This window comes from Sceloporus occidentalis, unplaced genomic scaffold (assembly GCF_023333645.1).
Source record: "Sceloporus occidentalis isolate IW3139 unplaced genomic scaffold, rSceOcc1.0.p SCAF_76, whole genome shotgun sequence".
Lineage (NCBI taxonomy): Eukaryota > Metazoa > Chordata > Lepidosauria > Squamata > Phrynosomatidae > Sceloporus > Sceloporus occidentalis.
The window spans coordinates 2,185,445-2,198,992 of NW_028317056.1; the positions used below are offsets into that span (position 1 = coordinate 2,185,445).

The 13,548-nt window shown below is 41.3% G+C and overlaps 1 protein-coding gene across 2 annotated transcripts in view; it reads right to left on the minus strand.

The window, feature by feature from the left end:
• Nucleotides 1-2,586, minus strand: part of LOC149285753 (phosphatidylethanolamine N-methyltransferase-like) — a 40,571-nt gene extending 37,985 nt beyond the window's left edge. The window contains exons 1-2 of one of the 2 annotated variants that reach the window (XM_089495044.1): nucleotides 2,551-2,586; nucleotides 830-937 (exon numbers count right to left, since the gene is read on the minus strand). In XM_089495044.1, the coding sequence (XP_089351170.1) occupies nucleotides 830-922 (93 nt within the window). In that variant the 5' untranslated portion in view covers nucleotides 923-937; nucleotides 2,551-2,586. Of the gene's footprint in view, nucleotides 1-829; nucleotides 938-2,544 lie in introns of both variants that reach the window. The other variant, XM_089495043.1, reaches the window with a different exon arrangement.
• Between the last annotated feature and the right edge of the window lie 10,962 nt (nucleotides 2,587-13,548).

Sequence of the window (13,548 nt, forward strand, 5' to 3'; positions counted from 1 at the left end):
AGGGGAGGCTGTCTGAGCGTATTGGGGAGTAGGATGCAGGTCACCTGCACCGCTGCGGGGGATCTGTATCCTAACCCCGCTGCCTGCCCGGGCGTCGGGTGCTAGACCCCGAATATAAAGACTTAAAGTGGGGGGGAAAAGTGCGGCCTATATTCGAGCCAATACGGTATATTTTTTAAAGTTAATGACAAGATTTTTTTAAAGTTAAAGTCAAATTTTGAAGGCACTAGTTGTGTTGGAACTTGATTCGGTTGCGACTCGCGATTTGTTAATACACCAAAATATAGCCTTGCCAAGTTAAATAAAATGAAAACGCGAGGATTTTGTAAATCCAGTATAAATCTGCTCTGTTTATGAAACCGCTGCATATTTTCTGGTACGCCTGGTCTAATTCAGACATGGAAAAGCATGTTCCTCTTGATTAGATGATATAGACGAAACGTGTCCGCAACTTTAATGTTGCACGAGCTGTGTTACAGAAGACCGGGGGACTGATGTTTACAGCGCACTTGCTCTTAAGAACATTTCCTAAACAGGAAGCAAGAAGGCAAACTCTTGCTTGTGCAATTAGTTCTATCAAGATGTGAAACATTCCAAAAATGATTTATTGTTTTACATATCGCCATTATATTCCACAGCGCTGTACAACGTGAAATGTTCTTTGTATGTACTATAATGCTAAACTGCCATTTGTAGCACTGGGACCATTAAAGGGACGAATGTCCCTGACGCTCCAAGACTCCTGGCTTCTTTTTATGTAAATCCCATTTGGCTATACGTACTGCAGGACAGACAATGCCAATGGTTGACAAAATAGCGGCGTACTTACCACATTCCAGAACAAGGGGTTGAAAACGATGCACAGAAAGGCAAAGACAAACCGACAGTCCGTTAACACCACGTACTGCGACAAGTCGGCCATGGCGGACAGGCTAATCTAGAATACAGAAACATAATACCACCTCTTCAGTTATCATTTCTCGTGGAGTCACAAAGCACCTCCAAAAATATCACATACAAATAAGAGCAGAAATTGCTCTTTTGGGGTCAGAGGGGGTTTGTGTGTTTGTAGCGGATTGGTTTCTGATGCTACTTGAGGTCATATCTTGAGATCCATCATGGAAATCATACCTAGCAATGCCAGGATAAGAAGACGCAAAATGTCAACGAAACGACGCTTTAGTCATTTCCAAGTATTGACAACTATTGAAACATCCAATACTATTACCAATAAACTCACCGATATTGGATAAATATAGCAAATCTCGTGTGAATCGCAAAGCTGCCGCTAACTACTCACTTGTTTGACGCTCAAAGCCACGCGAGACACATCCATAATTAAGTGGATATGTTACTGTATCATTTGGGATTTTTCATAATTAATTAATTTATTGATTGGCATTAATAAATAAATAAAAAAAATCTTAGAAATGATAAACAAACCATAAACCGCACAAATCTGTATGTTTCATTAACAAAGCAGAGGAAGGAGTTACAGCCTGTGAAGTAGGTCTTCGGCAATATGATATTATCGTCCACGTACAGAGAGATTAAATGAACCGGTGTTTTATTTCAGTGTTTAATTAGTGAAAAGTCACTGGTTCTGTGTTTCACGATATGTTTCACAAGTTTCCCACTGACGATTTATTATTATTTTTTATTTTATTTGTTCATCACATATTCATATTTTTAATTGGATAACGGATGCGTCATTCATGGCAGCGCAAACCCAACCTGACCAGCAGAACGGGTGCAAAAGAGGATTATATATTAATATTTTAGATAAGATATGGTGAATATAAAGGAAAGCGGTCACAGTGATTTTCAGCACTCTCTCTCGCCCCTATTCCCTCTAGATTGTAAGCTTGCAAGCCAGGCCTTCTTCACCTAATGTATTGGTTCGCCTTAGTCTGTCAGTTCTGGTTTTGTGAGACCCGTGGAATGTATGTAAGGAGCGCTGCGGACATTTTTGGTCATATAGTATTAATAATAATAATGTATTTTTTCAATGCAGCTCTCACAGGTTTCAGTACAGGTTCTAGGTAGATTTTTTATGTATAATTTTAACTAATATCTGTATGGATATATAATATATATATATATCATTTTGAATAATAAACATTATGTATAATAAGCTTGTAGGCACCAATTTTGTTATGTATTTTAATATATATATATATATATATATAATAGCTTTGAGTAATATACAGTATATTTATATCAATTATGTATAATAAGCTTCTAGGCACCAATTATTTTATGAATCATAAATAAAATATATATATTATGTGTAATTTTAAATCATATTTATATATTTTGCATAATAAGCTTCCATGTACTAATTTTTTGGGGTTTTACATATCATTTTTAATTATATAAATATATATATATGATGTGTAATAGCATATAAATATATATTTATTACATTGCAAATTTCAGCCTATCCACGCACCACCATTTACCTATATAAATTAATATCTTATTATTTATTCATTAAACCCCCAAACATTAGGTGGCTCTCTAGGGACACCAAAGACATGCAGCATTTACCTTTGAATAATCCAAATTACTGAGCCCCCCACAGCAGTCCAACTGTGCAGGAGCTTCAAAATAAGCCAGCCTAGCCTAACCAGCGTCCAAAAATAATACTAAAGAGACGGCCAGGCATGTCTGAGACCGCTGAGCAAAGGTCCTGAGACAGCCTGGCACTGCCTGTCACTCCGCACGCCACTGGCCAGCTCTCACAGAAGCCTCACTTCCGGGTTTGGAGGATGTCAGCCTTAATCTAATTGGCTGAACAGAAAGCCGCGCCTTGATTGGCTTATTGGTGCCGGCTTCTGATTGGCTAGTGATTTACACCCTGAATTCCATGTGCTTTGGTGTGTCTGTTTGTTTCAGTGAGGGTCTGTTGGCCCCGGAAATTATGAAATTATGTAAAAAGTTTCGGGAAAAAAGCATATTGGACACTAATAAAATCAAAACACAAGCGTTTAAAAGATAATTATTGTTAACCATTTTTAAAAATTTAGATTGAAGCCCCTATGTTGCCCAGTAGGGTATTATTATGAAAACAAATATATTTTTATTAAAAAAAAAAAACTTCTACTCTTTAGAAGCAATGGCGATGCCAGAAATTGTATTTTTTATAACCAATTTAATCAACTGTGTCTCGCATTTTCTTCTTGTTCTTCTCTTCTTTCAGTAGCGGGGCTTCTGGTGACATCCTCTCCCCTGACGGGAGGATCGGGATGGATGACGTCACAGGAAGCTCTGCTATTTTGCCCTAAGATAACCCTGTGCTACCCCAAAAAAAAATGTGTTACCCAAATGGCTCTAATATCGTTACGGAAACCTTGACTTGTTTAATTGAGTCACCTGCATTCAAGCAGGGGATATCAACCATAACATACCGGGAGCAAAAGCACCAACGAGGAGTCTTATATATGATCGCGGGGGGGGGGGGTAGGAAGGTGTCAGATCCAGACCGTTTGGGACGGGGGGTCTGTTTGCACGTCGGACGTCTCCTTGGCCGGCGTTCGTGTTTTCGTTCTGTTGCCGTTGATGACTAAAGAATAATTATATTTATCATTAATATTACGAGTCTTAACGTCCTGCTTTCAAGATCTAAATGATTATTCCTCCCCATTAAGTTATCTCTCCCCTATTGTTAAGTTGATGCTTGTTGTTGTTGATTGGTTCAGGCTATTTGATCCTGCCACCTTCTGCCACAGACCTCAAATCCACTAAAGGTAAAATAGCACCAAAAACCCGAGCTATGGGTAGTTTTAATAAATTAATTTACAGTAAATCCTATTTAAATTCAATGCCCCCTATGCTGGATGTCTGTTCCATGCACCAACTTCCCTTTCACTCTGTAATGAATGGACGACGATTTAAAGGGGCAGCCTTTTGTAAGCGGGGTTGTTTTCAGTGCAGCCTGTTAGTCAGATGTCCTCCTCGGGGGTAAATGTCTGTTCATAAATAATAAATAAAGTACGCGGAGTTTCTGAACAGCTGATCATCGCTCTGATCCACTATGTCTGGTTATCCCGGGTGAGGATACATCACCTCACATCCCTGCATTTTTAACCCGAGCCCCCGAGGCCCGAGGACATATGGTACTTTGATAACTAATGATCATAGTCATGAGCCGCGGCCGCTTATTCTTCCTATAAATACCTCGTTTCAGTAAATAGAAACTGTTCAGAAACAGATATTCAACAATTTCGGCGATCGATTTAAAATATCTTATACATATTATTAATTTTTTTTAATTATTATTTATTTATTTATTTATTTTCTTCAATATTTTAATGAAATATTTATATTTTATGGGATTATTTTATGAATATTTTATGACATTCATATTTTATTTTATGAAAGTGTTGCAAAAGACGGGGGAAGCGATCTCCTGTTGCACTCTCCACATCCTGCTTCTCTCATAGCAACTTCCTGCTCAGCCATTTGTATATCAATCCCTTAATAGAAAATTCATTTTTAATTAATATTAAATATTGATTAATTAAAACGCAACTTTATTACTATTTGAGGGGTTGATTTTGTGCTTTAGGGGGTCTCTTTGTCATTTTTAAAATATAATGAATGAGACATTTTATTTCTTTAAGGCCTTTTTAACTCCGGGTTTATGTAAGCTGGGGAGGGATAAATCACTTGTCTGACTGTCGCTTCTAATGCGACCACTCTTATGTAATAATGCTTTTAGTCGAGAATTCATCTTGGCGGACTTTACAACATTTATTGCATATCATGTTAATTATCCTAATGGATTTATAGGCATTGTTAACACTTTTCCAATTGAAAAGGGGGGAGGGGGCGGGGAGCAAAGAAAATGGTCTGAAAATGATGTTTTTAGAGAGAAAATATAATTATAGGCAGGGTGATTTCAATGTGATGCATGCACGTGGGAGAGAGGTGATTAACAGGAGGCTAATTAAGGATATTCTTGGACATTAAAGAATTTGCTAAATACTATCTAATGTTTTATTAAAACAAAATAAAAGGCAGAAGCGATTTTTGTTACCAATGAGAAAAAAATTATCCGAAGAGCGTCATCCGATGAAACGGCTCCTCGCAACGCAATACCCAATGCGATGTCACATGTTACGGCATGTGCTGGGGGTTAATATCACATGCGATGCACGCTGACCGTGAAGCATACATGGACCCAGGCTGCTAAAATACAGCCCTGGATGGTAGATAAGTGGAACAGCCTCCCAGCGGAAGCGGTAGAGGGTAATGCAGTGAGGGGATTAAACATGCATGGGATAGACATACGGATCCTGAATTGTAGCCTCTTCCAGGTCTCGTAATCCCCGTTCCATCGCTGCTACATCTGTCTGGGATTAATGTTTCAGTAACTCTTTTAGCTTTAAAGAGAATAAATGCAAGGAAAAAAAAAAAATCTATTTATAGAGATTTACCTGAATCAACCCAAAACATAACCGCCGGTAAACATCTCCCGAAACGCTAGGAACAGCTAATGGAGTGGGAGGAATCCGAACATTCTACTAGTCTTTTCATTTATTATTTTAATTTAATTTCTATCTGCCATTGATTATTGTCCTCAAAAAGATGGGGCTGCGAATTTAACAAACCTTGGCTAATACTACTGTTTTTCAATTTAAATTTCTGATTTTAATACACGACCATTCAAACGTTTGGGGTCACTCAGCTGTTTTCATGAAAAACAAGGACATTTCTGGAGTGATGGGAGTGATAAAGGGCCATTGGAACACAGGAGTGATGGGAGTGATAAAGGGCCATTGGAACACAGGAGTGATGGGAGTGATAAAGGGCCATTGGAACCCTTGAGTGATAAAGGGCCATTGGAACCCAGGAGTGATGGGAGTGATAAAGGGCCATTGGAACCCAGGAGTGATGGGAGTGATAAAGGGCCATTGGAACCCAGGAGTGATGGGAGTGATTAAACAGTTACAGCTACAATGTTCATTTACAGCATTAACCCCGGTGTTATCACTGCTTGTAGAATGAATAATTGTCACGATGGTCACAAGGATTCACCGGAGGATCTGAGGGGGTCGCCAACCAAAATATGCGTCAGTTTTGGAGAGTACGTCGTCTGTTTCAGGTGGATATTATCTCGGGGGGATAATTACCCTTCACTCAGTGGATTCTTCTTATCCGCGTTTATGTAATTCTAATAAAGCAGTCATTAGGAGCTGCCTTTCTGCGCCTTCATGTTTTATCGGAGATATCATAGAAACGGCCACGTTGGGAATATTTTATTTTACATAATAAAATCCACAAAGCCGAGGGAGCTCGGCGTAACCCTTTCAGCGTACGGGAAGCAAAGAGGCAGATGAACCGTTACAGACAGAGGATTCATATTTGTGTGAAAGGATATGTCTTGTGTTTGGAACGCGAAACAGAAATGTTACAACTTTACTAATCATTAATAGATTCTTTTCAGCCAAAAGGTCGAAGGCTGCCCTACAGAAGTTAAAGAAATAGAGTGGCATCAGTTAAAATCCTTTAATTTGCCTGCAAACCTTAATCGGTCGCTGGTCTCGTCTTAGATTCAGGAACCGGATGTCTATCCCATGCATGTTTAATACCCTCACTTTATTACCCTCTACCACTTCTGCTGGGAGGCAGTTCCACTTGTTTACCACCAATGTTTTTATGTTTAAATGAAGTAGAAACATTGTTATAGTCCAATTAGTTGTTTTCTACACACATTGGGGGATACAGTGCAAAAAAAGTGATTCTGGCACAAAGCGGTATTATCGCTCAAAATAAACCAGATTAATTACCCTATCCAAGGGTCGTTGTTTTGGCTTCGGTTGATGTAAAAATCCATCAAAATTCATATAAGGTAAAAGGTCATACGATGCAAGCGTTAATAGTTTACTTTTTGCCTTCCGATTTAACTCTTTTGGCTCCAGAGTCTTTGGGGTTGCTAAAATGGCATGGGCAGGGTGCTTAGGGGGATTGGTAAGCTATTTGGTGGCAAAGATGGAACAGGGAGGCTGTTTGGGGTCAAAGATGGCACTGACAGGCTGCTTGGGGGGAGCATATGGCTGTTTTGGGGCCCTTAGAATTGTTGGCGCGATAACTTATCTCTTTACATAAACCCGTGTTTATCGGCGCACATCACGCACCGCATGATACCTATGTCATGTATGTAACAGTGAATATGCAACACAATTTGTTTTTTCGCCGAACTGCGTCGGGTTTTACGGCATATCTGCATGTACCGTACATTACCCCGTAATCATCATGATGCAAAAACATCCGCGGCGCCTCTGAATGCGCAGGATCTTTAAGCTTTTCAGTATCCTAGATACAAAGCAATCGAGACTGCGGTGACAGCCATAATCTACCCCTATCCAAGAGTCATTATCTTGGCTTCGGCTGATGTAAAAAATCCGTCCAGAGGTGAAAGGTCATATGATACAAGGATTAATAGTTTACTTTTTTTTTTAACCCTTTTGGCTACTTTTAAGCCCCGTAAATTCCATAACTGCTTTTAAACCACCTGGCGCAGCTAGGGTTAATACGGAAAATAACAACAAATTATTATTTTTCTTTAAATTACCCCTGGCGACGGCTCAAGGCGTTCTCCCTCGTCTATCAGAAAAAAGAAAGACGTCGGCGATAAACGGTGCCCGAATGAATAAAGTTATATCGTCAGTAGGAGACGGCGATTCTGGGTTCGTTGGTACCGTGACGTCATGTGACGTCATGTGACGTCATGTGACGTCATGTGATTTTATATCATCTATACTGTCCATAGCAAGTTTTAAAAAAATAAATAAAAAAGAAGTGGCTTTTTAATGAATTCGCTTTCATGCTAAACAGTTACTGAAATATTGATCCCGGGCAGCTGTGGTTCGGATGAAATGGGGATTAGGAGACCTGAGAGAGGCTGCGTTTCATAAACATGCGGAGATTGGCCGGTTAGATAACCGTCCACAACAACACAGCGTGACCTTAGGGCACACAGGGTGTGCGGTGACCCGAAGGGACTTACCTGTTAAGGAAGTGGTTAATGATTCCTAACTAATTAAACAGCGATGGTTAGAGTGTACGTGTTTGAATGAGTGTGTGTTTGTGAGTATGTGCGTTAGCATGAGTGTGAGATTGAAGAATGTATATGTAATCCTTTATTATGCGGCAAACCGTCCTGTTAATTGCTATAAGAGTCTGTGGCTCTATCGTGGATATTTTCGGGCCCCCAATACTCTCCCTAGCTGACAATATGGCGATCTTCCAAACCTCGAAGCATCTGTCTTCGAATGACTCTTTTTATATCATCCTGCTTTGAGATTTCACGCCTAGCGAGGAATAAAACATTTGTGCGCACACGCCGCCGCCGCTCACAGCCCTACGGGCGCCACTTATATATATATTTTCCACCTGTTCCCGGCGTCATAGAAATGGGTGCAATCCGAGCAAATGAAGTGGGAAAAAAAACAGCGTGTAAACGGCTGCGATTTCTGCACTAAACAGCTGTTTATCCAGACAGCGAAAGACACAGCGTGAGCTCCACGGAGGTCACATCAGCTTTATAGCATTTTATGTGCGTTCACCGGGGCGGATGCAACTCCTGACAGCACCGCACCGGACTTCACCCGCTGCCTCTCTTGGGGTATTAAAAAAAAACCCCGATACGGTTCCTGAGATGGCCTTTAATAATGGAATGGTGTAACTACTGGGGTCACAGGGGTCGCAACTGAGATGGGTTCTGCCTCTCTAGGGGGCTCGGGTGACCCCAGAGACCGTTTGTCTGAGCTTTCCCTGCACGCCAAGGGACTGCAGCTTACCCCTCTGGCGTAAAGTGACCCCGCAGCATTCCTGCTTTCTCAGCGCCGGTTCTGGCACTGAAAAAGTGCTTGGGTCACTGGCAAGCGTTTTTGGGGCAAGAGGTGGCACCAGCAGGCTGTTTGGGCCCACGAGATGGCACAGGCAGACTGTTTGGGGACAAAGATACCAGGTGCAGGCTATTTGGGGGCACTGGCAAGCTGTTTGGTGGCAAAGATGGCCCTGACATGCTATTTGGGAGCTGACACAGACAAAAGTGGCACTCACTATTTTTGAGGGCAAAGGTGGAGCTGTGTGAGTTGGGGTACCCTGTGGTTTCCAGTTACACCCCTGCCTTTAACTCATGCTGCCTGTGCATGATGGGAGTTCTGGCTCAATGACAACCGGTCACCTGCTGTAAACTGTTTGTACCTTTAATGAGTGATGACTGATTTCCAGCGTAATTTAAGAGCAGCCGAGGGCACTCGTTGAGGGGCTCGCGTTGGAGCTGATGTGCTTCCAGGTCAATGTGTACCGGACCCTCACACAGCTCTCTGGTCATTCAGATCGGACCCACCGTGTAATTTGTCACATGCAATGTCCTAGTCAGTACCACAACTGCTCAATTATAGCTCAGGCTAAGTGCCGTTTGTTTGCGATGGACAGAATTCTCACATACAGGGGGCCTATTTTGGAAAACGGGGCTTTTGAGGCTCGGGACGCGTGTGTTCCTCGGAAGCTGCAACTTGCTTGCTTCCAAAAGGATCAGTAACTCAATGTGTACAGGGTTTTTTTGTCTCTTTTTGATTGATTAATTAATAATAAAGTAAGGTTAAAAGAAAAGTGTGTTTTCATTCTATAGGTTATGGTAAATATTTACACTTGGTGACCTGTTATATTTAGCCTCTACCATCTGTGGCCAAATGGCCATAAGTCACCGAATGTTCTCAGCAAGTTAATCTGCAGGGTACCGGTTACTCTTCCTTTAGCCCCAGTAACCTTTGTCAACGCAGTAATTTTATTGCCCCCTCCCCGTAGCTTAAATACATTTACATACTAACAAGCAAACATACTCTAACAACATACACATATATACACACACTCTCTCCCTCATCTCCTGGCACCACTAGCCCTAGGCTGACCCTGACACTCTAACACCGTACAGTGCGGACATTGTACAGACAGACACACTGACACCATACACTAACATACACTCCCACATACACACACGCTGACACCAAATACTAACACACACACTTGTGCTAACACTATACACCAACACATACTCTAATACTCTAATGCAGTAACACACCGTAACACCATGCACTCACACACACATACTAACACCATGTCCTAACACATATAGTCTTCAACCATGCAGTAACACAGACACACTCTAATACCATACACTTATATACACATACACACACTCACTCACACTCACTCACATGCAGCAGGCACAGTTCATGATTTTTCTACCTGGTCGCTAAATTACGAACCTATGAACCGTCACATGGTCCTTCTGATTAACACACAACTTTGTACACCTATCATTGAATTATTACCCCCCCTGTGGGTATCACTGAATTCCAGCTCCTTGTGTTTACAGCTGAATTATCCGCCCCGCGTGTCTTTGAACAATTACCTGCTCAATTCATTACTTTATCATATGAGATTTCATAGTGTAGGAAACCTTGAAATATATATTTTTTTTAAAACATGTTGTTATGGAAACAATGTGTGTTCTTGTTTTCCTAGAATTACTAGTCTTTATGAAATCCTTTGTTTTTTAACTCATTCAATCTTTGGCTGGAAACATATTCCAAGCCTTTCGAAAGAAAAAAAACCCTCAAAGAGTTGAGGGTGGCAATAGTCCAAACGGGCATTCATTTGTATTTTAGTCACCTCTGGGTAGATTATGGAATTCTCAGAGATATCATGAATTGGGGATCGGGGAGACAGGGCAATAACCAGAAGCTCAGTCTTGGAGATGTTGAGATTAAGTTAGTGGGACGCCACCCAGGATGAGGTTTCAAAGAGACAGTTAAGAGAGGACGTGAGGTCAGGAGAGAGAAGGTAAATTACATGACGTGCATCATTGAGATAGTAATGGAATCCGGGAGAAGAGATTAGATTTCTACAAGAGAAGGTGTAGATGGAGAAGGGTAGAGGCCTTAGGTACACCAACAGAGGGCTTTAGACTAGAGGAACGAGTGCCAGCGAAGGAGACACTAGACTTACAGCCAGAGACATAGGATCTGAGTCAAGAGAGAGCAGTGGATGCCATAAGAATGAAGGCTTCGCAGGTCCACCTGAATGTAAGGAGGTGGTCAGCAGTGTCAAAGGCTGCAAAGTGGTCCAAGAAGAGGAGGTCATGAGTGACTTTAGCAGGAAGAAAATGGGTTAGATGACTGTAGGTTACATTTTCCAGTAGTTTGGGCGTCATGAGAAGGAGGGAGACGGTAGTTAGTTGGGAGATCTTAAAAATGGGAGAGAAGAGCGATTGGGATTGACGCCAACACACATTTAACACGAAAAAAGGGCTGGGGGGGACCTTTTAATGGAAATTGTAATGTTGACGATATTAAATTGGAATATAAATCTTCAAGAATCAGATTTTGGGGGGTCGTGAAAAAATCTCATTCCAACAATGGAGCCGAACAGAATTAAAAGGGGCCGCAGAGGAAATCCATCCACGGCTAAATCCATAGTTACAACGTATCAAGTTCAACGGCAATCTCAGAATGATATTATCTCCAACGCTTTACTTGGCTCTTGTGGGGAACCAAATCTTTTTTCACTGCGGGTTTAGAGTAAATGCGTACAACTGCCCCACGTCACATTAGATGTTTGATCTGCGGCTTGTATATTAAATTAAAACCCCTGTTCATATTACTCACTCGGCGAAGAAGAAGAAGAAGCCCGGGTTATTTTTAATCCTATGATGCGTAGATATGAAATCAATGATTAAATTATAACGGTATTTTTAAAGCTAAAGTTTATAAAAATAAGTAGAATTTATGATCATCTCTGGTCGGCAGCCAGAAGAAGACCTTTTTCTGTTGAGGTCATCAGAATGTTTGATTGAGGATGTCTTTCCATTTCCATTTATGCATTTAATTGTTATATAATGAGACGTTTATAAGGAAACTCCAGGAAATTAGAGAGAGAGAGAGATGCTCATCCATTCATTTGGCAAAATTCATCTAATGATAAATTCTGGATCATTTAATTAGATCTCAGCTCTTGACAACGACATAGCTCCCTCTCTCCAATTAGCGGTGAGATACAGAGAGAGAGAGAAGGACGAGTTAATCATGCTAATTAGCAATCAAGATTTCTGCTCCAAGTACCAACCTTTACACTGAGGGAACATGCGTGGACTATCGGCATGTCTTAATTTTAGGAATTTGGAAAATTATTATATTTTTTTAATTATTATTATTTATTTATTTGTTTTTTTACCATGGCCCAAAACATATTAGCCACCGAAAGGTTAAATGAACTGGTGAATAAATACCGCTTCTAAGGCTCAGGTGCTAATAAAGTGGCGGACGTGTTTTTTACAGTACAGGAAGTATGATTCAACCCCGATTACGGATGATAACCGAACGCCTGTGGATTTTTTACATTTTCTTTAATTCGGCGATCACAAAAAGGTTATTGAGGTGTTCCAATGGCCCTTTATCACTCCCATCACTCCTATGTTCAAATGGCCCTTTATCACTCCCATCACTCCTGTGTTCAAATGGCCCTTTATCACTCCCATCACTCCTGTGTTCAAATGGCCCTTTATCACTCCCATCACTCCTGTGTTCAAATGGCACGTTGTGTTCGCTGATCCAAGTTTAAAAGGCTTATTGATTGTCAGACACCCTTTTGTAATTATATTACAGCTAGAAATGTCCTTGGACCTTAATGATTGTAAAGCACGCAGACCGCGTCACACGTCATTGCAGACCATTGAAACAAAATTTTAATTCAATTTCCATTTTATTTTTAAGCAGGGTCGTTAAAAAAGGATTAAATGAGCTGTCGGTCTCCTGTGTATAGATGACGGGACCGTATCGTCACTCCTCGTTCAGGTAGACCCATGCAGGACGCGTGTGGCTTCCATGTCGCTCCATGTGCATGTCCGTGTGCACATGTGTAGTCGGTTCATCTCAAATTCATCCCTAGACTGCATGCATGTGTATAATCCGGGGGCAAACCAGGACGGCGGGACTCATACCGGCGAGGAAAAAGGAGAGATTATTCAAAAGGAGAGCCTCTTATCTATACATTTGCCCAACACTTGTCGTTGTCCTCGCATGTCGCACCGCCGAATGCATTTGGGGAGTCCTCTCCTCGGTCAGGAGAAGAAGTTCACGTTAGGTAGCGTAGAGACACAGCTGTCCATAATCCCTGATAAGGGCCGATGAATAATAGGTGCCTGGGAGAGAGGAACATGCTGAACTCTGCGACAATTCATCGGTAATACCCTCCGCGTCGATGGGAGGGCACTTCATGGAGGGCATCTACCAAACTACCAAACATTACTAGATGCCAATAATAATAATGGAGGGTAAATGTTTGCTGCGGATTATGCAGCAGGTGGACGGCTCTGCGTTTTTCTTTTTTACAATATTCATGGGGAATTATCAAAAATCCCCTTATGTCTATATTCAGGGACACCACAATTGGCTCTGGCCGGGAGACGCTCCACACCTGTTTGTTGATATGGAGCCCTCGGTGACCATTAGCATTTGCGTGGAGAAGATATGA